General features: G+C 40.3%; 3 protein-coding genes across 3 annotated transcripts in view; 1 reads left to right on the top strand and 2 right to left on the bottom strand.

The window, feature by feature from the left end:
* grb2b (growth factor receptor-bound protein 2b) overlaps positions 1–3,526 on the bottom strand; it is a 42,249-nt gene extending 38,723 nt beyond the window's left edge. The window contains exons 1-2 of the mRNA XM_071515396.1: positions 3,373–3,526; positions 1,171–1,427 (exon numbers count right to left, since the gene is read on the bottom strand). Of these exons, the coding sequence (XP_071371497.1) occupies positions 1,171–1,248 (78 nt within the window). The 5' untranslated portion in view covers positions 1,249–1,427; positions 3,373–3,526. The remainder of the gene's footprint in view (positions 1–1,170; positions 1,428–3,372) is intronic.
* A 3,876-nt stretch (positions 3,527–7,402) lies between these two features.
* Positions 7,403–9,025, top strand: mchr1b (melanin-concentrating hormone receptor 1b). Its single transcript, XM_071515422.1, has 2 exons — positions 7,403–7,457; positions 7,992–9,025. Exons 1-2 carry the CDS (start codon positions 7,403–7,405, stop codon positions 9,023–9,025), a joined length of 1,089 nt encoding a protein of 362 aa, XP_071371523.1.
* Positions 9,026–20,334: 11,309 nt separating this feature from the next.
* usp43b (ubiquitin specific peptidase 43b) overlaps positions 20,335–26,590 on the bottom strand; it is a 71,063-nt gene continuing 64,807 nt past the window's right edge. Inside the window, exons 13-15 of the mRNA XM_071515397.1 lie at positions 26,394–26,552; positions 25,339–25,512; positions 20,335–24,076 (exon numbers count right to left, since the gene is read on the bottom strand). Coding sequence (XP_071371498.1) covers positions 22,899–24,076; positions 25,339–25,512; positions 26,394–26,552 — 1,511 coding nt within the window. The 3' untranslated portion in view covers positions 20,335–22,898. The remainder of the gene's footprint in view (positions 24,077–25,338; positions 25,513–26,393; positions 26,553–26,590) is intronic.

Here is a 26,590-nt window from a genome sequence, read left to right as displayed (position 1 = left end):
TTTTCAGGCAACAAGAAAGGTTGAGGGTTTGAATAAGCTGCTCATGCTTGAGGACCCACAGAAGCCTGCGGTTTCAGGAGAGCACTTAACAGTTCATAATGGAGAAAAAATCTTCCATCTTTTGCCTTTCATCATTCCATCTTTTGCATTATAGCATGAGCATTGCTCATGTAGAACAGCATATTGTCATACAACTCTACATGCACCACAGCAGCTAAGCAGACCTACATCAAATTTTGTTGTACTGCTGCCAATGTAATTACTATGTTCTTTCAGTGAGCATTTGTAGTGAGTATATACACATCAACTGGAACAATTCTTTCAATAGAAACTAATAGTGATCTCCGCTTGTGTAGATTAAGAATAATTTGTATGTATGTAACACCTACTATGAACTAACATCTGTTGTCCTTACCATTTAATTGCCATTATCTATGAAAAGAAACCTGCTCAAACTACCATACAATGCATCAAAAGAGTCACTTGAGAGATGGAGATCAGAAAGAAACATTGCATAAGGACTTGACAAAAATCGTGTTTTTGGCAAGGTTCTGTTTTTTGCTAAATGTGTGGGGTGACAAAATCTTTGAACTCTATTTGAAGATATTATCAATGGGTTTTTGTAGCAGATGACAGCCTCCAGTATCCTAAGGTAATAGCTGACACTACCTGCAATTTTATTTCAATTAATAGAGTTTTTATTCTATCATTACAACAAATCATCTCTAAATAAAATAAGAAAACATTCTGGTCACTTGTTTGTTGAGTCAGAAAATAGTACTTGACCATGAGAGAACATTGTAGTAGTTTTCACAGAGGGTGGGTTTTGGGAACCAAAAAACAGAGTAAGACTGCTTTGACCCTGCCTGCACCGAGTCCTACGCTGGTTCCACTCACAAGGAAAATATTCTTGATGTGAGATTTGAGCTTTTAACTCCAACTTTATTTGGGGTTGAATTCTCTTTAATCATATAGATCATAAGAGCATTACTGCCTGAAACTAGTTATTTACTGTTGCTGCCATTTTCATATAACACATTGATCCATGAGACGTATGAGTAATTGGAGGGACAGTAAACCCACAGCAAGTAAAACTTCTCACGCATTTGACAATTATGAGTAATGAACACATGCCATAACATCAAATAATCAGATATAAATGTCATTTACCTTAAGGACTTCCCCACGTTTGAAACTAAGCTCATCATCAGCAGTGGCTTTGAAATCGTATTTGGCAATGGCCTCCATGGTTCTCGTAGCTTGCTGAGAACCTGTTTGGCTTTAATTGTGTGTTTCAGGGACTGACTCAAAAAATAAAAACACAGATCCAGGATTCTGTGGTCAGCTGCTTTTCTCCGAGTCTCTCCTCCCGTCTATGACCCGTTCCTTTAGGGCTTAGACCTCACATAAAGGTCACAGTAAGGTACCTGCAAACAAGAGCAAAGATACTCAATCAGGACAAACAAAAACAGTACAAATTACCCAGATAAGCATCTGTTTAATGATCTAGGCTAAGTGTAGAGTAATTGCACAGGGGAGGATCACTGGTTTTCAGTGTGGTCCTTGTTCAGTGCAGACTCTACCCCGAGATGCCCATAAGAACAACACACACACCAAATCACAAAGAAAACTTAGTCAGAGTGTGTGTTGTATCTGCTGTACTCCAGCTTTTTTGGCAGTCAGTGACAGTTGGCAAGTAGTAAATGCAAACAAGTTAGAGGATAAATTGGAACAAACTGTGGGAAGACAACTTAAGTGTGCTACTCAAGCAGAAATGCTGATACTTAGGCAAAATTGTACTCAACGAAGTGAAAATACTTCTCTATGAAGTGATTACAGTATAGAGTAAGTAAGAAATTTCTGAAAAGTACTCTAGTAGTTAATTAAAACATTAAGATTAAGATGGCCCAAATAATCACCACCCACAATATATATTAACTTCGCTGTTTTGGCCTGAAAATATATAATATCTTGAAAATATATGGAAAAATCTGAATCTGATCAGTCACCAATAATACCAATCAAATTACAATGAATAAGCCTGGCTAACACCTTGTCAAAATACTGCCATTGGCCAAGGAAATGAATGTTGGATTAATGACTGGTATACAGTTGAATGTTTACTCAGATAGCGAGAGTATACTATGCCCGAGTAGGTAAAAGTACAGAGTTCAAAAATACTCAGTTACCCACAGATAGTGGAACATATTTGACAGCCAGCCCATCCAGAAGCAAGCTAGTAGTCTACTTAAACAAGCATAGCTCACAGCGATAAATTGGTTAAACCTACCTTACTGATTTAAATGGATAAAGCTGTCTCATTACGTTAGCTAATTAAATGCTGCCGTTCAGTTCTAACGGTTTCAAACTAATCCAACAACAGTGCTCTAGCAAAGCGTTAGATTTGAATTCGCAGGCCAGTGAACAACAAAATGTTGTACAAAATGAACAAATTGATGCCCGTTCATGATTGCAAATGTTTAGCTTCCATGCAATTTCTTCCCATAACAGTCCAGAGGACTTGTATTTCGTAATGGATCAATTTAGAGAACAGAATGAAACCAAATATGCAGGGCATTTCTTCTAGCTAAATTCTTGTTTGTAAAGTGGTTGACATTATAAACCATAACACCTGAATACATTTCGTTCAATCACATATATTTAATGTCCCACGAGGGAGGATTTCGGTTTCATCCAGGGTTTAAAACAACACAATATACACAAAACCACATCAAGCCATGACCACAGTAACGTTACTCAAGACAAACGGACAACAGAACATGTCAGTGATAGAAGCAGCAAAAGCAAAACTTAATGCAAAGGGGAGCTGATGTGCAAAAGGGGCAAGCAGAGTGCAATGTATTTTTCCTTTAGAATCTATAAACTTCTCGTGAAATGGAAAAACATCCCCACAACTATCAAAATGCCATTTGGGCAATAAACCGCTCCTGTTTCGGTGAGTTTACACCGTTTTTACGCCAGTTCGATTGGATCGATTCCATTCCAGCAAACAGACTGCGCCTGTGTTCTAGAACGCTGGAGCTAGCTTTCTGGCTAACGGTCAGTTAGCGGTAACTGCCAGGCAGTATCGCAATCAAACTTAACCTAATCAAATAAGACAGCAGGCAAAAGAAAGATGTCAACACCCAATATGAGGGTATCATTTCAACTGAGCTGTTTATTGGCATGAGAGGCCTACTAGCTAGCTTCACGCTAGCAAATCTGAAAAAGACGAAAACACCTTTTTTCATACCGCAGGCTGTTGCTAGCTTGGCTGCACAGTTAGCCTAGCTACCGAACTTAGCTAGCTTGCGTCGTCAAAGGAAACAGTACGCAACTTTTGTGTAAGCGGAACATGTAAAGCAAACTCACCACTCCAGAAATTCCGTTTAGATACCACCTCTGTGTTAAGTAAAACGTTTTAGCGTTATTATCCACTCCTTGTTTTCTCTTGAGAGGTAAAAAACGATGAACGTCTGTTTTCGCTTACACCCCGAACTGGGAGCCTAAATCTAGCTACTAGCATAAGGTTAGCGACGTTTATTTCCGCTTCCTTCGACAACGCTGGGAGGGGGGCTGCCTGCTGTTGTGACTGGAACTCCTCCCTGTCAGTCTGTGCAGTGTCTGGTAAACCCACTACATTCAGAGGTGTCGACTGTCACCAACTGGCTTGCATAATATTTCTTGTCTCACCAAATAATGTAGGTAAACTTTATCTCTTTGACAGGTGCCCTAAGACATTTCTACCAGCCATGCCATAAAGACACATACATACGTACATACATACATACATAAGTTACATACATACATACGTACATACATACATAGCCTACATACATGTGGATTAACTTCTTCAGTTAGGTGTAAAATTAGAGGGATAAAAACACTAAGCAAAGGTCATATTTTCTACAGGTTGTAGATTTATGGACATAAAAGTGTATTATAAGTGTAGTCAACGGTGAGTGTGCTAGCTGGTAATTGTACAGCAGGGCCCGGGATAGACTTGTTTTTGCCAATAAGGGGGCTATTTGCTCGTCTATTTTTGTTTGCTGTTTTGGACATCTGTTCTTAGTTCTGACCATTTATCTCTGGCAACTGAGACATGCGAATACCTTGAAAAGGGCGACACCTGGTGGAAAAGCTTAACCTTACGAGAAACAGTGATACTAATCTTAAAATACATTTTAGAAGGATACTATACAATTATCACAGCAAATCATAGCAAAAATCCATATCGGAATATTATATTAGGAATGTATAGGGATCGCCTATTATAGAGAGATCTACAGTGATACCAAGCCTATATGAGATAAAAACAAATACCATAAAATACGATTAGGTCACTGTAAACTCAATATTGAGTCCCTGTAAGAATATTTTAATAATACTGTAGAGATTTTTTTTTTAGCGGCTGTTACAGCGGTGTGAAGTGAAATATAAAAGTGCAATAAGTGGCCATCTATTAATGAAGCCTATCTAGCCTATTACTACTCTATTACTTATTTCAGACGGAACAGAGAAGCGCAGAAGTTTGTAGGGCATTTTATTCTTAGCATCAAAACTACCAGCCACACACAAGCAGTAGTCGATTTGAGGGGGGATGCGGGGGATGCCATCCCCCTTGAAATAACAATTGTCAAAAACCATCCCCTTTGTAAAACTGCCATCCCCCATTTCATCCCTCTTCGTGGCACTAAGATATCATTTAGCCTAAGCCATTTATTACTGATATTTAATCATTTTAGAGAATATAGCGCATCTGGAGTTTTCAGCAAATCCGAGGGCGGGGCTCACACGCACCTGCATTCAGGGGTGGACTGGCCATCGGGACATCGGGCCACTCTAACTGTGGACCGGGCAGGAATGTTTTTTGACTAGCCCCGTATCTTTTCACAGAGGAAAAAAGCATCAGAACGGCGTTCCGAGAGTGAATTTGACGAAGGAACGCGCGTTCCAGTTCTGAAAAAATAAACAGAGCGTTTAAACAACTGGTTCATTTCGTTTTAACACCATAGTTTGCCGGCTGGGCGGTGTTTGGACCTTCGGGACAATCACAGTGCTTAAAAACGGAAAACTCCACCCAACCGGGAAGCTAGGTTACATTAAACCAACACACACTCAAATGACAGGTACAGACAGTTCAATTTGAGCCTCGGAGCTGACAGGTTGTGTTGTGAAACTGTCGAGAAAGAATCACCTAGACATTCTGTCTTATTTTAAGCCCAATGTGAGTGAGAAAACAACATGTTCAGGTGAATTTAACTAGTAAACAGACGGAAATATTGTCATTTTCACATGAGCCATCGCTGTAACTGAAATTACTATGGCCTAGTGTAACTATTGCTACCTAGCAGGGCAAGACGAGTGAAGGAATATGTAGGTATCTATTGTTGTTTGAGTAACTGTAACTAAATATTAGCTTTAGCTAAATAATTTGCAGTGGTGCAGCCTATCATATATTATCTTTGAGTTAAAAAGTCTCAGACTCAGTCTAAAGATGTTGTTGATACCATAAAAGTGACGCCCATCTCCTAACTGGCATCCTTGTGATAAGGAGCTATGTCAGAGCCATGTGGTTATCTGAAATGACCATCACCCCTCCAGCCAATCAGAATACAGTATTCAGCCAGGCCATTGTATAATAAATATTATGGATGATATTTTGTACGATCACCTTTTAAAGTTAATGTCCATTCTATCAGCATCATAGTAACAAGAGATTGAGGGAGTCAGGGTCAGGGAGACAGCAAAGAGCAGCCACACCAACCAAACCCCAAATCCAGACCGGACACTGTACCACCCATGGCTTCACTACTGCCTTTTCTTTTCTTTTTTTTTTATGTTTGCAGACGTTAGTGCTCAGTGTGATGGAAACCTTCCATCAAATTATAATAAGTATATAAAAGAATTCCATTCAAACATACAGAGGTAGGCTACGTTATAAAATCTTTAATTATATACATTTAACATTCATGGGTTAAAAACTGTATAGTGATATGTGCAGTACATTACAGGATTCATCGATGTGAAACATCCTGTAATAGCATAGCAATAACGTTAAGTTACGTTAAGTTGTCCTCTGTCTTTGACCCATCCTAACTACTTAGGAGCAGTGGGCAGCCACAATGCAGTGCCCAGGGACCAACTCCAATTCTGAGGCCAGTGCCTTGGTGAAGGGCAATGACAGGAGTATCTGATACCTAACATCCGTAACATGCGTGTCTTTTGAGTGTAGAATTATCTTTGTGCTGTTACAATATAAACAGAAACAGCTGGCCCCCCACCCTCCATGCTATCTTCGCCACTATCAAATTGTTTGTCCCCATAAGACCCCACCATCTCCCCTGAAATTTTTGTACAAATCGACTGCTGCACACAAGTATCAGCAATATTTCTAACTTTCTGGCCGTGTCTATGTTTCTCATGTTATTGTTGGATTTAATCTTACTGCAAATTAAATCAGCCTACATTTTAGAAGGATAGAGGCAAATGTCACAACATTTAAAAAAATATATATATTATGCACCTACTATAGGTCAACTATTTTACCACATAAATCCTATAGTAGGCTCATAGAAGATAGGCCACAATTACTGTAAGATAAGGTCACTATAACTCGAAAAGACACACTATTTATATGAAAGTTAGAGAAAGGCTTGGGCTGAGTCTACAGGTAGGCGATTCCATGAAATCGGTGCCTCCTCCAGAATACATCATTTTAAACAAAAGCTGGAAGAAAAGTATAATTTAAAAAAAAAATGGCTTTCTATAAACTGTGGATAAAAAAGACCTGAATTTTGATAAAAAAAAAAATTGTTTCTGACTATTTTGAAGAATTTTACCTTGGCCTTTGGTCTTCAAACGATTATTGTGCATGGTTGTTATCATCTTTCAAATCATTATAAAGTTTAGAGATTGCCCATCACCCACATATCCTCTCTCTCTCTCTCTCTCTCTCTCTCTCTCTCTCTTTCTCTCTCTCTCTCTCTCTCTCTCTCTCTCTCTCTCTCTCTCTCTCTTATGAAATTATGAAGAAAAAAAAAAATCCAGAGAAGACTGTTACACATTGATCTCCGAAAAGAAATGTAGTTTATCAAGAGGCTTTTACGCACGGTGCGTATTGGGTCTTGTGCGCACATGCTTTAGTAAGGTGGTGCGGTTTCTGGTATCGCCTCAGACCGCTGCGCTTCATGTATGTGTCTGAGTGTGTCAGGGGGACGCAGTAATACGAGGTCTATGGTCTCTGTACGTTGTAGGCTTCATGTACATTGACGATATCTTTTTGGATATCTGTCAAATCCATACATTTTAAGGTACTTAATATGTATAATAGTCTGCAAAGACTGCAGACTATTTTAGAGCAACGCTGCCCAGAGCCCTAAGATTTATGTCAAACTTTGAGATGGACTCGAATTCATCTTTCTCATCCCTCAGTTCGTCCGAGAGTCCAGTAGAAGGTAAGTTATTTGTTTCTTCTCTTTCTTGAATTGTGTATAGCTTGACTTTAAATGAGCGCAATGAGCCATATGTCACAATAATAAAAACATTGTTATAAAAAAGTCACTACGAATAGCCTGGCGTTATCCAGTCCAAATAATATGTACTGCATAGGATTAGGTCAGATATGATAGTCACTATCCACAGTTGAAAATTGATGCATTGTTGTGTTATTAAAGTCTTTCAAATTAGAGATGGGGTTGCGCTATTTTTGAGAAAATGTTGACGAATATTTATCATTCCCAATAGATATTAGTGTGCAGCGCTTGTCTGATATTAAAACGCCTTTATCTTGGACGAGCAGTCAGATGCGACCAGTGGTCAGTGCAAGCTTGTTTCATTTTGATTTCATCAAATGCAGCACCTTAGGCTACAAAGGAAACTAAAAGGCTGGGATATCTATGGAAATAATTACAGGCAATAGAAAATGTGTTACAAGAGTGTGTTATAGCCTATAACTGACAGCAAACATTGTGTCTGTATCTTTTCACCAGAAAATGACCAGTCCTACAACAATGTGCTCATGCCGAGCATCTTTGGTGTCATCTGCTTCTTTGGGATCTTTGGAAACTGCATTGTCATCTACACCATTGTGAAGAAGACCAAGTTCCGTGCCCAGCAAACAGTACCAGACATCTTTATTTTCAGTCTGTCCATTGTGGACCTCCTCTTCCTCCTCGGCATGCCCTTTCTCATCCACCAGCTTGTGGGCAACGGCTCCTGGTGCTTTGGTGGCACCATGTGCACTGTCATCACTGCGCTCGATTCCAACAGTCAGATTGTCAGCACTTACATCCTTACTGTAATGACCTTGGATCGCTACCTGGCCACCGTCCATCCCATCCGGTTCAACCATATTCGGACCCCCTTCATGGCTGGGGCAGCAGTTGCACTGGTGTGGGTATTCTCTCTGGTCTCCATTACCCCGGTCTGGATGTACGCAGGCCTCATGCCTCTTAAGGACGGCTCAGTCGGCTGTGCGCTCCTGCTGCCCAACCCCGCCACAGATACATACTGGTTCACCCTATACCAGTTCTTCTTGGCCTTCGCCCTGCCTCTGGTGGTCATCTGTGTGGTCTTTTTCAAGATTCTCCAAAACATGTCAGCCACAGTGGCTCCTCTGCCCCAGCGCAGCCTGAGGATGCGTACGCGCAAGGTGATCCGCATGGCAGTGGCCATATGCCTGGCATTCTTCATTTGCTGGGCCCCCTACTACATCCTGCAGCTGGCCCACCTGGGGGTACAGCGGCCTACTTTTGCTTTCCTGTACGCCTACAACATCGCTATCAGCATGGGCTATGCCAATAGCTGCATTAACCCATTCCTCTACATCGTGTTGAGTGAAACCTTTAAGAGGCAGTTCATTGTGGCCATTCGGCCAACTCACAGGGCGTTCAGAGTTGCCCCAGCTGTGGCTGATGCCAGTATGACTCTGAGGATGGCACCGGACAGCTCTCATCCATCTCACTCCCAGTCATCCAGGGAACTGCGTCAAAACATGCTGCCTGTCACTGTGGCTGTACACTGAGGTGGGCAGCCAACTGTAGAGCAGCCATACATTTAGTTTTGACAGCCACCATTGCCAAGAAAGAGCCATCAGCTACCACTGCACTTAGGGATTGGCTTAAGCAACATGTTAACATGAAGACAGTATGAAGGAGGAATTTCCACATGATTGTACTGAACTGTATGTGCTCAATAGTGATCTAAAAAATAATGTGGCATTGAATGACATCAATCATTTTGTATGTATTTTACACGGTACTTGAATTTTTTGTGTCAGCAAGGCATAGAAAATGAGAAAACCAAGTCAAACCATATTCAGCAAAGGCCAACAAATAGCACTGGCCAATTCAGAAGAGGACATCATTACTCAAACCAGTGAAAGTACTTTTACTGTGGGTGACTAATTAGATTAATTCATTGGAATCTTCTGAATACATTTGTTTTAATTTATTTTCCCATTAACATTTTAAATTGCCAATAATATGATAGTAATTTTCACAATAAGCTAAAATGTTATGTCATTCCTCATATTCATAGTTACAGGTGCTTACCAGCAGATGATAATAATTTCCCCCTATTTTAACACTGCAGAGCCAGTAGAAAATCCAAACTGCCACCTTGCAAAGGAAAATCAGAGGAGATAACTCTGTGTTAGTAGAGAAATTCTTCTGTGTTAATATGCACAGCAGTTTAATTCACCTTGCTCGCTTTATGCAGATTGCAGAATTTATTGTACATGTCATGACACTTTGACCACTTATGTGATATTAGTCCTGACAGCCATGGCACTACTTGTGAAGTGGATAGCACATCCACAGCTAAAATCTTCAGAGGTAGCTTCGAAGAAGTCTTCCTTTGATCCTGATCTGTCTGGAATCTATCCAACATTTATACTGCAGCAGCCACTGCAGCATATCATCTCTTAAATGTTGTAAAAAGAGTGTAATTTTGACATATTGTAGCTCCTTGTGTCTTTCAAAGAACTGTATGTCAGATCATTCCTTGCAAATTCTGACAGTGTGTTCAGGGGTGGAACACCAGTGCAGCAACAGTACACAGCTGCAGGCTGTGCATGTAGTAAGCAATGGGATTTCCATGATGACTACATCTTTTTTTAATATTGTTTTTGTAGTTTTCACTGCAGAAAATGATGTTCCATGCTTATATTACACTGAATAACTGGTCATCTTCTTTCTAGACATGCAAGGCAATCTCATCTACCTGTATTACCCATACTGACATTGTATCTACAGTATGGGGCCATTTCACTTGTGATGCTGTGATGTAATTATTTGTTGTTGTTTGTTAAACTTGGAGTATTTAATTGGGCATCTTTAATGCTATTAATGTCTATGATGGGGTGCTGCCTGTACAGTTGTAACCTTTGTGGAAAGTTCTTCCTTGACATGTACATTGTCTAATGTATGCTGTAAGTGGCTAATCCTACTCCAGGAGCCACAGTGAGGATTGCAGGCTTTGCTATGTTCAAAACTACAAGACCTGGTTTTATTACTGAGGGGTCAAATTCAGTTTACGCTTAATAAGAAGCTGTGTTGTATGTAAATTTAATGTATTATGGAGATTGGTTGGCAATCCCTCTGTCTTCAGAATGACATGTTTGTGTTGTAAGATCAGTCGAGGATCATCTTAGTTGCATCTGTAAGCTTTCATGTAAACAATACATATGATTATATAATGAGTAAGTGTCAATAAAGTGTTGAATTAAATGCAAAGTTCTCCAGTAAATTGCACACAAGGCTATATATTAAGTAAACAGGGCAACAGTTCAACCAGAAACAACGGCGTCTGTAAGTGAAAATAAGTTTTATGGTTTAAAAGGGCATACATATTGCATACATATTGTACACATACAACTTATTCACAGCATAGCAACAAATAAAGGTAGATTGGAATTGCATTTATAGAATGATAATAGGGCAGTTCATTGTAAGTTATCATCAGCTCAAATAAACTGAATACCAAATGATATTCCCATGTCAGTAGATAGGCTACATACATGTTTTTCTGTCCTTGTATTTCACATTCATAGCTTTGTGTTCAATGTGTGCGACTCTGAGGATTCAAGATTTAAAGTCAGGATTTATGTTCTTAGACAGTTTCACAAGTGGACAGATATGAATAGGAGATGTTACAACATTGAGTACCCAGCTGGCCTGCATCAGGATATTAACTCATTCAAGCAATGTTCCCTTTATGTCCACACACACACACACACTCTGCTCTGCAATAGTCAGAGTTCTAATGTCATAGTCGGTCATTTCGTAATGTTTAGGCTGTTAGTTCTACAGTTAGCTATTTGGCTCCAACACGCTCGTTTGTCTCGATATGTTCCGGAACCTTTTCCCTCCAGACCGACTTGCGGGAACACCGACCACTTGGTGTTCCGGGACCTCATCATTTACAAATTAGGGGCACTGGGCTTACACTATGTGGGCTACTTGCAAAATCATGAGTTAGAAACCAGTGACGATTGTGTTTTCCCACATTATTAGACAGACATGTATGGATTATATTTTTGGGTGGATTTATGTTTATAGTCCAACACGTCAGTTAAGTGTGGAGTCTGCAAAACATGTTGACACTTGGAGGAGGTCTTGCCGCTCTGTATAAATACGCCTTGAAATACTCCAGGGGATCCCCAGAAACCAGGGGATTCATGCTGAGTGATGGCTTCATCAAGACAAACTGCCTGCAGTTACCAGACGCTCAGGTATTGATGTTATTTAGTCCTGTGTGTGTTGTTCTTATCTGTCTGTGCAAAAGTTGATGTTGAAAAGTGGAGACTTCGGCACAGTGGGATTAGGTGAAAAAAGTGATAACATCAACCAACATCTTAGCCGGTACAATTATCAATGGATCTGTAGAGTGGAATGATGGGGTTAGGGGGTGAGGAAAACTCTCGGAAATATATTTCTAGTGTCTTTGCTATAGGACATGTGTAGGAAAAACATGCTGAAATTCAGTGGTGTTTCCCTTTAATTAAGACCATTTCTGTGTCCTTGAGGCTCAGATAATTGGATATTTATGATAAAAGCAAAAAGCTGCACTGGGAATGTAATCGTTTTCAGGCACTGAAAGAAAGAAAGAAAGAAAGAAAGAAAGAAAGAAAGAAAGAAAGAAAGAAAGAAAGAAAGAAAGAAAGAAAGAAAGATAGAAAAAGAAAATATGAGGATTTAGTTTCATTATGGGAGTGTACATGTTGTGTAAAAAATCAGATACCGTGCTGTGTGAATTAGTTGAGAGAGAAGCTTCACTGCAACTCAAGGGAATAGGCTATTCCAGTAGGCTTAACCATAACCTTTAAATCCTCGGGACGCAGGTAAACAGATATGAGTTTTCAAGGGTCTGCATGATGAAATGTTTAGAAATAAGCATGAGCAGTCCCCTGGAACAAACCTGCCTGATTCTGAAAAGAGCTTTCAGGTAAGGGAGATGATGTAAACAATTTATTTGCTGAACAGGAGTTACAATATCAAACTCAGAGGGGTTACTCCCAAATGTGATCAATTTCCTTTCTCTTTTCTACTGACCCCGAGGCATAAAACAATGCCTCGGTACAAGGCCATTGCTGTATCTTTCTGGACATGCAGTTCACTCACATTTCTCCAAATTGATGAATTAGTTGGTGAGAAATGCATAATTCAAACACAGGCTGTAGCTGTCCAGTCAGGCCGTCCAGGAGACGGGAACTGTAATTACAACACCATAATTCATTTTACAAAAAGGGAGTGTTGTAGTCAGAAGAAAATGTTCCTCTTCGCTAACTCGTCTATTTCAAACGCTTCACTGACTCAGCAACTGCAGACAGACTTCCCAGACTTTGCCCAGGGCCAGGCAAACATTTCTAACATCTTCAGAGGTAATCAGACTTTTCGAAGATTTGAGATGATTCTAAAAAAAGAAAATAGGGTTTAAATTAGCAACTAAAAATGAGTGCTTGACTCATAAACATTGTTTGGGACCAGGGATGGAAAAGAGTGTGCTTCAACAATTAATATCTTTGATGAGGAGGGATAAAACACCCAAAGTAGTATACAAGTGCATAGTATTCAAATTGTTTGCCTTGTTTTGGGATGTGCTTTCTTTTTCCAGTTTGAATATTTCTATGGACTAATTTAAAGATTGCATTATTGCCAATCAAATATTGTGATGGATGTATGCACTGTGTGACTAATAACTCTCAAACTGTACTTATTCACCCATGAATGAAATGAGTGGACACAGTAGGGTGTGGGTTGACTCTCGCTCTCCATCTGTAGTGGAATAAGTAGGCACACATGGGATGGGATGACGTTTAAGCTATATATACTCTGCTTCAGTTGTGATGTTTTCATGCTCTGATGAAGGCCCATATAGAGTCAAAACGCAAGCGCTCAATAAATAATTGTTTGTGTTGCAAGAGCAGTGTGTGGGAACTTTTTTCTATGACAAGCCTGGGCCTTTATTCCTACGCACCTGCGCTAAGAGGATTGGATGTGCAGGTTCCTCTACTTATGTGAATGACAGGCCACCATGAGTGTCAGTGTCGATGTCATTGTCATGTCAACCTTGGTCTCCAACAGCAGCTGATAAAAGCAATAGATCACTTAATGCTCCTTTAAACATCTTGTATTGCAACCTTGGTGGTGCATGAAAAGCCATAACAAAACAAAATTTCCCTCTGCAGGCGCGCTCGGGGAGGAGAGCCTCACAAACACTCTCACATATACAATGTATTGAGGAATTCTATCTTTACACTCACATGAGCAGAGTGTGAGTAAGCTGATGTTTTGCAGAAGCCAGCGTACACTGGATGTACAAAATATTATCTATTATTATAATATAATATTATCTTGCTCAGTCCACATCTCGTCTGCTTCTTTTTGTCTAGATCTCTCATCTTTCCCTGTTTGTGATTGGTACAGATTTAATGAGGGAAATCAATAAGGGATAATGGCTTTTATCAGGATTCAACTCATCAGTGTGCTTCATGGAAAGAGTACACTACCAGTCCAAAAGTTTGGATACACTTTTTCTTTATTTTTGACAACAAACGACATTTAAGACATCAAAACTGTAAAATAACACAAATGGAATTATGTGGTGACCAAAAAAGTGTTAAACAAATCAAAACTATCTTATATTTTATATTCTTTAAAGTAGCTGCCTTTTGCCTTGATGGAAAGGCAAAGGCTTTGGAAATAAATTCATACATAGGCATCAACTTCACTATTTATATTTGTCTAAGAAATACATTTCAAGCATTTAAGCATTAGGCTTTAGATCAAAATGGCTTTAAGATAATTAAAAACATAGTACATTCAATCAGGTGTGTCCAAACGTTTAACTGGTAGGGAAGTGTCCCTAATATTTTGCAGACTCAGTGTATATCCTCACACAGATGATGAATGGTTTGTTTCCCTCAAAATTGTCTGGACAATCAATTTCAATCAATCATTTTCATTGTTTTACTTTCCACGGTGAAGGATTCAGGACATTGTTTTCCAGGCCACAGTATATTATATATAAATATGTATAAGTGTGTGTGTGTGTGAGAGTGTATATATATATAATATATGTATATATATATATATATATATACACACGCACACACACACACACACATATATATATATATATATCTATTTAGTATGTTTTTTAATTTCATTGGCTCTGGCTGTGTTGTCTAGTATCGTTTTAGATGCTTGTTTCTCTCAGAGAACCTGGATAAACACTCCGCATGCTAAACAACATTATGTAATGCAGTTGCTCCCTAGGATCTGCAACAATTCTAAACAGACCAGTCAGGCCATGGATTGAATTTGAATTTGACTGGGAATTGCTTCATTGCGGATTTTAAGAAATGAACTTGTAAACTTCATATAAGAACTTTAATCTTCTAAGCATTTGCTTCTGAAGGAAACATTGCCCAATAACAAGATTCCTTGTCCTTTAATAATAAAGATATTCTCTTTCTGCTGGAAAACAATTTTAATGTCAAATTTAATTCAGTAACAGTCCATCTGATCCCACCATTCACACCATTACCTGCACTCTCACTCATCGCCCACCTTCAGTGCTGTCATGTGTTAAAATTACAACATATCAAAGCCTCCGCCACAACAAGAAGCATTTTATTAAAATGTCACAAACTGTTAAAAAAATATTTCCTGATATAATTGTATTCAAATGTATACAACAATTTATGGAACTGATAAGCCTCTTAATACAAACACAAAAAATACCAATTTAGACAGACATGTAGGACATTACTTCAAGGCTCTGGTAACAAAATACAAGTGGGGGTCCTCTTCCCTTCTGCTTCTGAATGATTGCATCCGTTGGGGGTTGTGAAAAACAACAGCAACAGCATGGAGGGCCTCCAGCTTTAATAAAAACACACAGCAGCCGCCTGACCAAACCATCTGCATGGGCAAAGCCAACAAACACATTTATTAGAATGAAGGCACTGATCAGTCTCCAGTCCTCACAAACAGCCCTGTTGGCAGATGATTGGTGAAAAAAAAACATCATTTATACGGCTGTATCATGCTGGAATATTCATAGCTTACACAGTCACAATGATGCATATCTATGTTCATACCATTATGAAATGGAAGCAATTACTTAGTATTGCGTCTAACCCACAAGGTGGATCATCAATATAAACAACAAAACATCAGAATAGTATTAATTTTCTTTCATATAACCTGCATCAGATAAAATGTGTATTTTGTCCCAGCATGCATTAGACAAAAGGCGCTGTGGACAGGTTGCCAGTACATCACAGGGACACACAGATAGGCAGACAATCACTGTTGGATTTAGAGTCTCCAATAAACCTGACTATCTACCATCAATCACTTGCTGGTGAGACTTTGATCCATATGGCTCCAGGTGGGACAAGAGGATGAATTTACACAATTTATAGTAAGAAGTAAATCATCAGGAAAGTATAATAACTTCTGACCTACTAAGCCTGCTGTATTGTGTGTAGTGCATATCATTAGATATGCAGTTAAATGTCAATGTCACTATCCTCTGCTGCTGATCCCTGTCATATTATATAGTTTCCAGTCAAAGCCCTCTGAGGATCTCTTCTGATATCTCATATTCTCATGATTACTCATAGAAATGTATAGAATCCTTTTGCTGTATCTTGTCATTTTTACATGATTTATCTAGCAGTTTGAGAAATCAGTTTTCTCATGAGCTCTGTGAGCAGTGACAGAGAAGGTGGAGAGACTCTCTGAAGATGAGCCACCTGGATTGGTGTGGCTCTGCAGATCTTTTGGAAACTTCTGACACTCCTCACTCATAAATAAGCATATAGTAGCAGCTGAAGCACCGACATAACTGAGTCCACACGAGCCCAACATGTCAGGCTGTTCTCATCTGGAGACTCCATGTTGTCTCCTATTTACTGTAAGTGTGTGACAAAAGCAGCTGCTAAATTACATAATGTAATGTCTCCTGCAGTGATTAGATGGCAAAAAGGAAAAGAAAAAGATGAAAAATGTACTTCACATAAACGTTGATTTAGTACACCCTGGCTTTGTCCTTTGCTTTTGCCAAGATCCAATTTCAGTCTGTAATGATGCTCAAACGTACACATGGTCAGTTTTTGCTTCTGATTGGTGACACGTCACATATTGTTGGAGGAAGAAATGTGCTGCACAAAATGCTGCTTTTACATGCAATGCATCCACCAGGCAGTTAGTGTAGCGGTTCAACGACTCTGAGTCACAGCTTCCAGTCTCACATAAGCTGCCGGGTGTCTGATCCCAACTGGCATGATGTGACATAAAACTGTTTTTCTTATTGCCATCTAGAGTGCAATCCTACACAAAGTACATTTTGTACATTATATGTCATAGATATTTAAAACTCAGGCAAGATGATGAGATATCTTATGCAGCAGCACATGGTAGCATCAAATCATCAATTTTCCTTGATTGTGAATAAAAATTAAACTTAACATATTTAAAAACTGCATATGCATGACGTGCCTGTGTGACTCAGTCGGCAAGAGCACAGCAAGATCATGATTAAGGTTCAGAGATCAATGGCTGCTAGAGGTCAATTAAATATTCCATGTAAGTGAATTCTGTATGAAAGCACTTTATATTCTCCATTAAGTGGTAGGAATTCACTACAAGGAAGTACTATAATATATGCATGTCCCTCAGTAATTGCCATTGTTCTCATTCAATTGAATAATGGCTTGTGTTTTTGTTTTTGTCAAAATAAAGCCAAGCAATAAATAGAAAATTATAAAAAATTTAATTTTTGCTGTCTATCGAGCCTTTTCTCACCCTCCAAAGGTAGCATGAAGTACAATTTCCTCCAAAGACTTTCAGATGAAAAGGATTCTTGACAAGACAATTTATTATACATGCAGCCCTGAAAAACCTTTTCAACAAAAAGGGTTCTTCAGATGGAAATGGTTCCAGGTAAATCCCTTTGGAACCCTGGAACCCTTTTGAAACCCTCATTTCTAAGAGTGTGTCTCACCTACACTGATGTGATTGTCCATGATGCAGTTTGTTTAAATAACTGAGGAGTGTGAATGTGGAGGTAAAGTCTGTGCAGCAAATGGAAAGCTATCTGAATGGAAAGCACACTTATTATTCACCACCATCAAAGAGCACTTTTAGAGAATTCCGTGTCTGCTCATTACAGTAAAAAGAGCATGACATTGACATCAGACAGCCTATTAAGCACAGATATGTGAATTTTTCTCTCCATTCTATCCACGATGGTTAGGCTCAAGAAAAGAAAAGATATTTTACAAAAGTACAGTACAGAGACAAAAGGGAACAGCGCTAGCAGGGAAGAAGGCTGCGCTTTCAGGAATTATGTCAACAAAAATTCAATCAAATACACACTGAAATGATTATAAATGTGATTGTATATATCACATTTTCACACTGTTGAGTGACTGTATGACATCTTTCAAGGTTCTTAGTCAGAAAGTGAATATCACAGATTCAACAGCATCAAATCTATGTTTTCTATGTTGCTTTTTTGCAAACCTGTGACAGAGAGATTTGAAATTTCAACCACACTGCCAAGATATATCAACAGCCTCCCCTTCTGAGATGAAAGAAAGTATATGAGACTGAACTGGTGATGACTATGATGCTCTTTGCAGCATTATCAACTTCCTTTTTTCTTAAAGGTCTTCTGAAAATGTCAGATGATGAAAGCGGTGTTTATTCTACATTCATTCAGCAGCAGCGCCCGCTCTCCTGCTGGGAATCCGGCCCTCCTGCTGGAAAAATGTGGAAATAATAAAAAGCATCATCTATCCTTACCGACCTCTGCAAAACAAAAATGTATTGCGCCAATGGCAAATTTTGATCATGCCATGCCACCATGGTGCATGGTGTTCAGGACAGTATGATGTCATCCCACTGGCATGGTGAACACAATAACTCAAAAGCATGACAGAAACTTCATACTTACACCACAGGTTGAGTATGAAGTAGACAACCTGATTAGATGATGGAGCACCTTGCTGCATAGATTTGCATATTAATGAGGAAAAACTGATTTTACTGAAGCTTTTAAAATATAGAGTTCATATTAATACTGCTGTGTTATGTGAAGACAAGTATGTTGACCTAGAAATATTTGCTAATTAATGCTTTAATGACCTTAATTAATGACCTACTTTGCAGTGGTTTTGTTTATATCATAGTGATTATACAGGCCATTAGGCAGCTCAAGTGCCTCTTGTTTGATTTAGTCCTTATAAGCCCTTTAGCTGTACAAGTTGCTACATTATGTGACAATTTAAAGCTTTCAGTGATTGTTGTTGTAAAAATATTTTTTTTGTGTCCTTCATTTGTAAATTGTTTCTGTTTGTCTGTGTTTCTCCCTGTATGTTTGTTATATTTTATTTTATTTTAATCTTTGTTCTTTTTTACTCTTCCTGATCTATTTTATTATCATTATCATTACTACTATTGTTGTCACATTGTCTTGACTGCTATTACTGTTCTGTCAAGAAAATTAAAAAAGGAAAAAAAGAAGAAAAAAACAATCAATCATAGAACAGAATGATGAAAGACAAACTCAAGGAAGCAAAACAAAGCACAAGACACACAATAGCAAAAGTGACTCAGTCCTCAGGTCCTGGACCAAAATTTTGTTGCCATGCAATACCAACCTTCTGCAATGTCGCTTCAATTTTATTCCTCAACAGCAACACATGCACATTAATAATTCAGTCTTTCAATAATTCGATTATTTTCTGCTGTAGCGTGAAATTGAAGCGCAGACACACTGCCAGGGGAACACACATTTTAGGGGATGCAGATTTACACAGATACACCTGTTGCTGGCAGCCCTGTGCAACTGTGAACAGCAGCTGCCCACCAAGAGGGAGCGCTGGGGCTGCGGATCGCCCCACAGCTACCGCCAAGCACCAATTCCCACAACCCACACGGGACGCCGTGCTCGGACCTGAAGCGTTTCCCCACAGGCCCTGGCAGCGCCCCTGGCCAGACCCAGGTGTTTGGTCCACATCCCTGCATCCCATTCTGATGGGGTGGAGGCAGCACTGGGGGAGTGAGGGAGCGCTGATCAACTGTTTGCCCATCTGTGTTTCTCCTTGTATGTTTGTTATATTTTATTTTATTTTTATCTTTGTTCTTTTTTATGAAATTGTATGCAACACTTTTCTTTCTTTCTTAACTTACTCAATTATTTATTTGTATGGTTCAAAAGGACTTCTAAATCTCTGTGTATCTATTTTAAAATCAATGATGGACTGATTGCACTGCACATATCCAACCAATTACATTAGTAATGCAATCACACCGAATCTCACTGAAGGCTGAATCACTGATGTGATTGTTCATTGTTCATCGACTCAGCCTCATGTAACCTTAGTGGTTTGAGTGGGGTACACTGGATTTAAATGCATGTCATGCTGCATGCTGTAGGAGAGGAGCTGGTCATGTGCAGCTTATCATTTAGATAAATTGCGAGCAACAAGCTACAGATCTTTACTGTAAACAGTAAGTAGTGTTTTGGGAAGAAGACTGAAACAATTAAAACAATCTAACAGACGTATTCTAAGCTGAATAGGCATAGCAGTGCACAAAGACTCAGGCTTGTTAATTATTTTCTCTGCAAAAGCTTCATTCACCTTCATTTTATGTAGAAAGATAACACAACTGCCTAGACTACGTGAGCCGGATAAAGAGAGTGAGTTGGATAAAAAACCATGAAACACCCAGACTGAAGCTCCTCTTATATAAATCTTATATACAATTAACTGCACTGAAATAAATTGTGAGAAAAAGCTGTGTTTAATTTGCAATTCATAAAACTTCCAGCACATTAGGCAGACATTACAGACAGTCCAATGCAGGGACCTCTATGTGTTATGTCCACAGTTCAAGCCCACTTGAAGCCCACTTGTGCATTATCCACACCTTACTCAGTGACCTGAAACAGTTTCTGATGTAATAATCTGATACTTAAATTACATAATTACATATCAGGTACAAAATGTAGACTTTTAAAAAAGTTATAAAATATAATCAAGCCATATTTTCCCCAATAATGTCTTAGAAATATCCTTCATTTATGGTCATTTCTGTTACAAGTGCTCATTTTGGTGAAGTAAACAATGTGGTGAAGTAAACATGTTAAACAATAATGTTAAATAATGACTCGACAACATTGAAATTGACCACAATTACAGTGTAGGCAACCAATTTGTATTCTCCACTCACAGAAAGCGTTGACTATGTCTCTTTTGCATTCCCTAGTGATCAAATGTGCAACGCATAAAGTAACAATACAGCATCTAGCACAAAATGGTTTATTATGAATTGAAAATTCAAACAAACGACCCAAGTGTAAGTGAAAGAAAGTATATTCCTTCACAACAGTCCCTTGTAGTTTTTCTCCTGCTCCTCCAGCAGTAAGAGCAGACATACGGTGCAGATACATATTGTCACATGACTGACTATGATTTAGAGATGCAGCCGAAAGTTCAGCGGCTCATTCTGCCTCTGGTGGCAAGTTTATTGTGCTGTGAGTACAATATCTGACTTTGTGTTTGAACTTCCACATAAAAGAGCTCTTTTAATGCAAGCAAGCCATTACCAATAGATCTGGTCACACCCCTGTGGCTGCAGAGACAGGATAATTGTGTCTGTGAGGACCGTGTGAATGTTCTGCTCACTCGCATGTCAGAGAAAACTGCTTCAAATTGAGCTATTCTTCCACATTTAGTCCGGGCAATTTTGGTGTCTTATAACTAAGAGTGTTTGCAAGGGAAGGGAATGGAAGCCTGACTTCAGTGACACGTAATGTCCACCCACGCACGCACGCACGCACACACATACATACAAACACACACACAGGAGCTTGGAGCTTGGAGCTCAGCAGAAGTGGAAAAGCTGTGGGTCTGTGACCTACAGGTTCTAATAAGTAATTTTTTTGAGTACAATCCCACTGTGCTGTTGACATGTACACTGTCCATACCTTCATGTAAAATTGATCAAATTTGAAAAAAAAAGATAAAAAGAATTTGAAGGGAAAAGGGTTTTTAGATTCTATCTGATCTTGTCCCACTTTCTGGCGTTTTGAATCATTTCACAGATAACCAAACAAACTGCCCGCATGGGTTAAGAGACCCCCCTTACAGATTTCATCAACATCTACAAACCTCTCCTGCAGTATCATACTCGGTCGGTTACAAATTGTATATTAACTGTCTTATTAATCAGATACCTCAAACATAAAACAAACTCCTGCTATTTTGCCAATTTTGGTTTAGATACAATTTAAGTGTTTCTAAATTAGCAAGGTCCAGGACATTTATGAGCTGTGGCCCTGTAGCAAAACATAGAAACTAATTTCTTTAAAAGAAAGTGCATTAATGATATAACATGTAAAGGATGATAAATGACAAATAATGCATGTTGTTATAGCAGCCATTTTACAGTGCAGGTACAGATGTTGGTAGTTTTTTGCCATGGTTAAATCAACCTCCTCTTTTGTAATATCAATTAGAAACTCAAAAATAAAACCATATATGACAGTAGACTGCTTTATATAACAAAATGAAAAAGAAATCATGACAGCAGTATCTCTCCTCAGTAATTCAACTCTGCATAGATGTAGTGTAGTAGAACACACAAAGGTAAGAACTTATATAACAGTACTTCTATGAATGGGAGAGAGAGAATATACTTTTTGCTAAGATTTCCAGCGGCGTTCTTTAAAAAGCAGTCCTGGTGCAGGTCTCTCTGGAAGTTAGACAGCTGCTTGGTGCTTCTCTGGGTGCGATGCGTAGAAATCAGTAGAGAGGTCCTAGTGTTCAACAATCATTCTGGGCTGTCACAGAGGCACTTATAATGAAACAAAAAATACAAAGCCATCAGCCACAAGGTTACCAGTCACTGAGGAAATCACTATGATTACTGGGTAGAAAATGAACAGTAATGACATTGATAATAAAAAACAGGCTTAGAGTTAGACTTTCTGATAATGAGAACTCCTGCAGCTACTATCTTTAAAGCCTTTCAGTCAAACTGTAAGATTTGGATCTCTGACAGTTTAATCTCACCCCACAGTGTCATGTCAATCATTGCTTAACTTATCACAGCAGTAAGGAACGTCTTCCCTATCAAGTTTACATAATGATTATCCCTCTTCAGCAGGGGAGGTTTCTATTCTTGCACCATACTGATGAGCTATACTGGCTGACACCAGGGGCAAAAACTCAACCATAACTTTCTAAAATGTGCTCTAATTTGTTCCAATTCGTGCTTGCTCATAACTCATATAGCCAATGTGACACCAGCCAAATAGATAAAGCCTCAACAGCTCTTACAACTCTACGGCTGTGACAGCAGCCTAGTTTAGGCTCAAAAACAGGACTCAGGGACCGGTCTCTGCCTACCCAGGGAGGTGGTACTGTATCGTGTCCGCTGCAGGGTGGCGTAGCTGGGCTTGTCAGACAGCAGGCTGCGGTGGGCTGCAGGCGGCGCTATTTCACCGTTCCTCTGCAGGGAGGCGCACCTGCGCAGCGTCAGATCCAGCTTGGTCTGGATGTTGCTGGAGCTGTGTGCGCGCTTGATGTCTACCGGGTTGTGATGCACGGCCTTTCCATTGACTAGCTGTGCTTTGCAATTATGGGTGTCACATCGCGGGATGCCGTTTGCCTTCTTGTCTTCTAGAGCTACTGCGGTCAGGGTTCCGTTGGAGAGGGACAATTTGGCCAAATTGCTGCTAGCCAGCTTTCCCAGTTGCCCGTGGCCGTTCATACGCCTATCTTGCCCTTTGCTCGGTGTCCTCTGAATGTCTTTCTTCATGAAACCAGGTTTGAAAAAGGACAAGAGGCTGTCGTGGCTCCTGCCCTCCTCTCCCTTTTGCCCCTTCCTCTCCTCGGGGTGCATGATCATCTGTAACAAATCCCTTTGTGCCCTGGAGGTCATCCCCGTTTGGACCTTGGTTCTTCTCAGTGTGGAGTCCCTGCTCGGAGGCGCACTGTGGCTGATGTGCCCCCCCAGAATGGCCCCTCTCTGCAGCTGGAGGTCCAAGGTCCTGCCCTGGTCCTGCCTGGCCCTCTTGGATGACCTCTGCCCCTGTGAACCATCATCCCTGGCCTTGACACTGCTGCTGTTACTGATGCCCTGGCTGATGCTTCTCTCCACACCCGGTCTGCTCTGGCCCTCTGGTATTTTGGGGGAGTAACAGGTGTCTGAGCTGAGTCTGTCCGTGCAGCTGAGGCTGCTGCCACTAGGGGAGCTGCCCAAGTCCCTCTGTCCCACGTCGAAGGCCCTGCCCTGGGCGCTCCTCTGTGGTGGGGTGGCCACCAGCGTGATAATAGGGTCTTTGGTACAGCGTGGCCGGCGCCCCGACTCCAGGTACTCCACCAGCTCTCCGGGCTTGGTCTGGGCTGAATGTTTGGTGCGGTCCTTGGAGCCAAAGGACCAGCGCAGTGGCAGGACTTTGCTCAGAGTCTCCTTGGGCTTAGTGGGCGACCTCATGCTCACACTCCTGCCTTGGGTCCCACGGATGAACGGCTTGACTTCAAACCCGTCTACAGGGAAAGAGAGCATACATCAGCTGAACCTGCTAAGATGCACTTATGGTACGCTATAAAACTGTGATTATAGTGCAATATTTGTCCAGTACTATGCTAATACAAAGGCATGAAACACTCAGTGAAAAGATTGCTTTGAAGGATAATGTTTCATGTTTTAGCCCATTTACCACAATTCATATATACTTGACATTACTAAGCGTACTGTACATGTTTGGATGTTTGAATATGTTTTTCCTCCCTTCCAGGCAGCCATTCATTTCCATTCATATCAGTACGGTGTGAAAATCCTTCACAGTGAACATCCTGCCCAGGTTTATTTTTGCCAAAGTTACTTTATCGTTGCGTGGTAATTTAGTTTAATGTCCCCATTGATTGAAAGTCTACACATTTTCTGGTGCATTCACATGCGTGAATACATGTGGAAAGCTCTGACATCCAGGACTCTAGGAGTCATCTGCCAAACAGTACTGCATTCATGCGCTATTTGGTCAGAAAATCAAACCCAGAGGACAAATGTAATCAAACATGGAGGTCATGAAAAGGATGAGGTGGATTTGGCTTCTTCTTGCTTTAAAAACCTTATGATAGGTCTGGCTGGCTAACTACCAAGTAGGAACTTTGTTTTTCTGATTTATCAATAGCACATGAATGCACCATTCCTCTCTATCGCACTCGTAAACCCTCACAACACAATGTACGTCTCCACCAGAAAATAGTCCATGAAGAAAAGATTGTTTTCCAAACTAAGTTCAAACGTCCATGACTCCTAAACTCGGGCACAAATGCTAGCTGGAGGAGCAGAGAATTCTAAAGTAAATTTATCACCTGAATGTTTGAATTAAAAAACAAATAGGGAAATCGAGTAAATATTCAAAAATCAAATAAAGTAGGCCTATAGTTTACTTTGGAAAATGGTCAGTAGTAATGTAACGTATGTGTGCAATGTAGTAAATAGGCTAAAACATGCAAAAACACCGGTATGGTCCTTTAAATTCCCAGGAAGAAACAAAACTTCAAAACATACTAAACAAGAATGTTGTTTGCAATTCACTTTGATGCATAAATAAAGAAATTAAGATGACTGCAGTTGTTGAACTCAACATATTGAGATTTAGTGTTTAAAGTGTACATCTGTATGTATGTGGTGTGGTGGTCCTATTTGTTCTCAAAGAAAACAAGTACTTTGCAAGTATATTATCTGTATATCAGTGTAGAAAGGAAAAAGGCTAAACAGGCTGTTCCAGTGGGATGCTCACTTGTGTCTACTTGTTTGGGGGGTTCGTCCCCAAACACGGGCAGCTCAGGAGACTCCGGGGCCAGCGTGGGCCCCGGGGGTCCAGAGATGGATCCTCCGGAGCCCAGGCTTCCCCTCTCACTGCCCCCCGTCAGCCGGACCAGCCAGTGGTCAGAGGTGGAAGAGCTGGTGGAGCCTGCAAAGAGAGGAAAGAAATCAAACCTATTATGGAGATGGAGGAGGAGATGGAATCTGTCTTTTTGCATATCCCTTCTAGTTAAACACATACAGTCACACACACACACACACACACACACACGTACAGAAAGAGCCTCCATATAAGCCTGTCCACAGCAACATCTATAGTGTTCTCGGTGTGAGGAGGGAAAGAATTCTGCAGCCATACTGCCAGTGCTTAATTTGTAAATGATGAGGTCCCGGAACACCGACCACTTGGTGTTCCGGGTGAAAGGAAGAGTCAACTATTGGGATTATTACATGGCAGACAAAAAACCCCCCCAAAAAAACAACTTTCATGCCACCAGAGGTGCCGGGTCCACGCAAATAAGTGCAGATAGTCCAAACTGCGAGGTGCCGGATCCTGTTCCGGCAGGATCCGGCACAAATGAAGCACTGCATACTGCACAATGAAACCCATGTGAAAATATCAAAAGGTATCATAGGTATTTCCTTCAAATATCAACCTCCTCCTCATGCTGAAACCATGGAGATAAAGGCTTCTCTGACTCCAGGAAACAGAGACCGTTGCTTGCAACAGGTCAGGTATTTTTATTTTTTTTACCTCAATGCAATAGGGAGCCTTCATTTATTGAGACCCCTCTGAAAAATGCCCACTGATGAAAGTGAAAAGCCGGCTACACAACCGGCACACAGAAATTCATTACAGACAGACAAATATCTTTTTCGACCATTATAGATTTTTTTTGCCATGTGTAAGTCTTGATACTCCCACACGAGAATTCAGAAGCCTCATTTCCTCCTATACTTCTTCGCAGGAATCTACAGCAGAACGCACCCGTGTAACCTCAACGCTAACGAGGTTTGAAGAGGGCTGACCTGTGACTGAGGAACTGGCAGACCAGGGGGGGATGGTGTTTCGTCTCTGGTAGAAGAGGATGTAGGCTCCGCGCGTGCACACCTCCGCTTCTGGCACTGGCTCGGCACTGCTGTCGTCATAGCTGTACCACTGGCCGTCCACCGAGTTCCTACAGAAGGCTGCAATCACGTGATAGCAACGAAAAGAGATGCAAGCA

Source organism: Centroberyx affinis, unplaced genomic scaffold, assembly GCF_046629955.1.
Source record: "Centroberyx affinis isolate AG114_WGS23_722 - 3 ecotype Tasmania unplaced genomic scaffold, CSIRO-AGI_Caff_v1 ptg000348l_1, whole genome shotgun sequence".
Taxonomy (NCBI): domain Eukaryota; kingdom Metazoa; phylum Chordata; class Actinopteri; order Beryciformes; family Berycidae; genus Centroberyx; species Centroberyx affinis.
The sequence above is the reverse complement of the archived record's forward strand: the minus strand, read 5'-3'. Positions and strand labels throughout refer to the sequence as shown.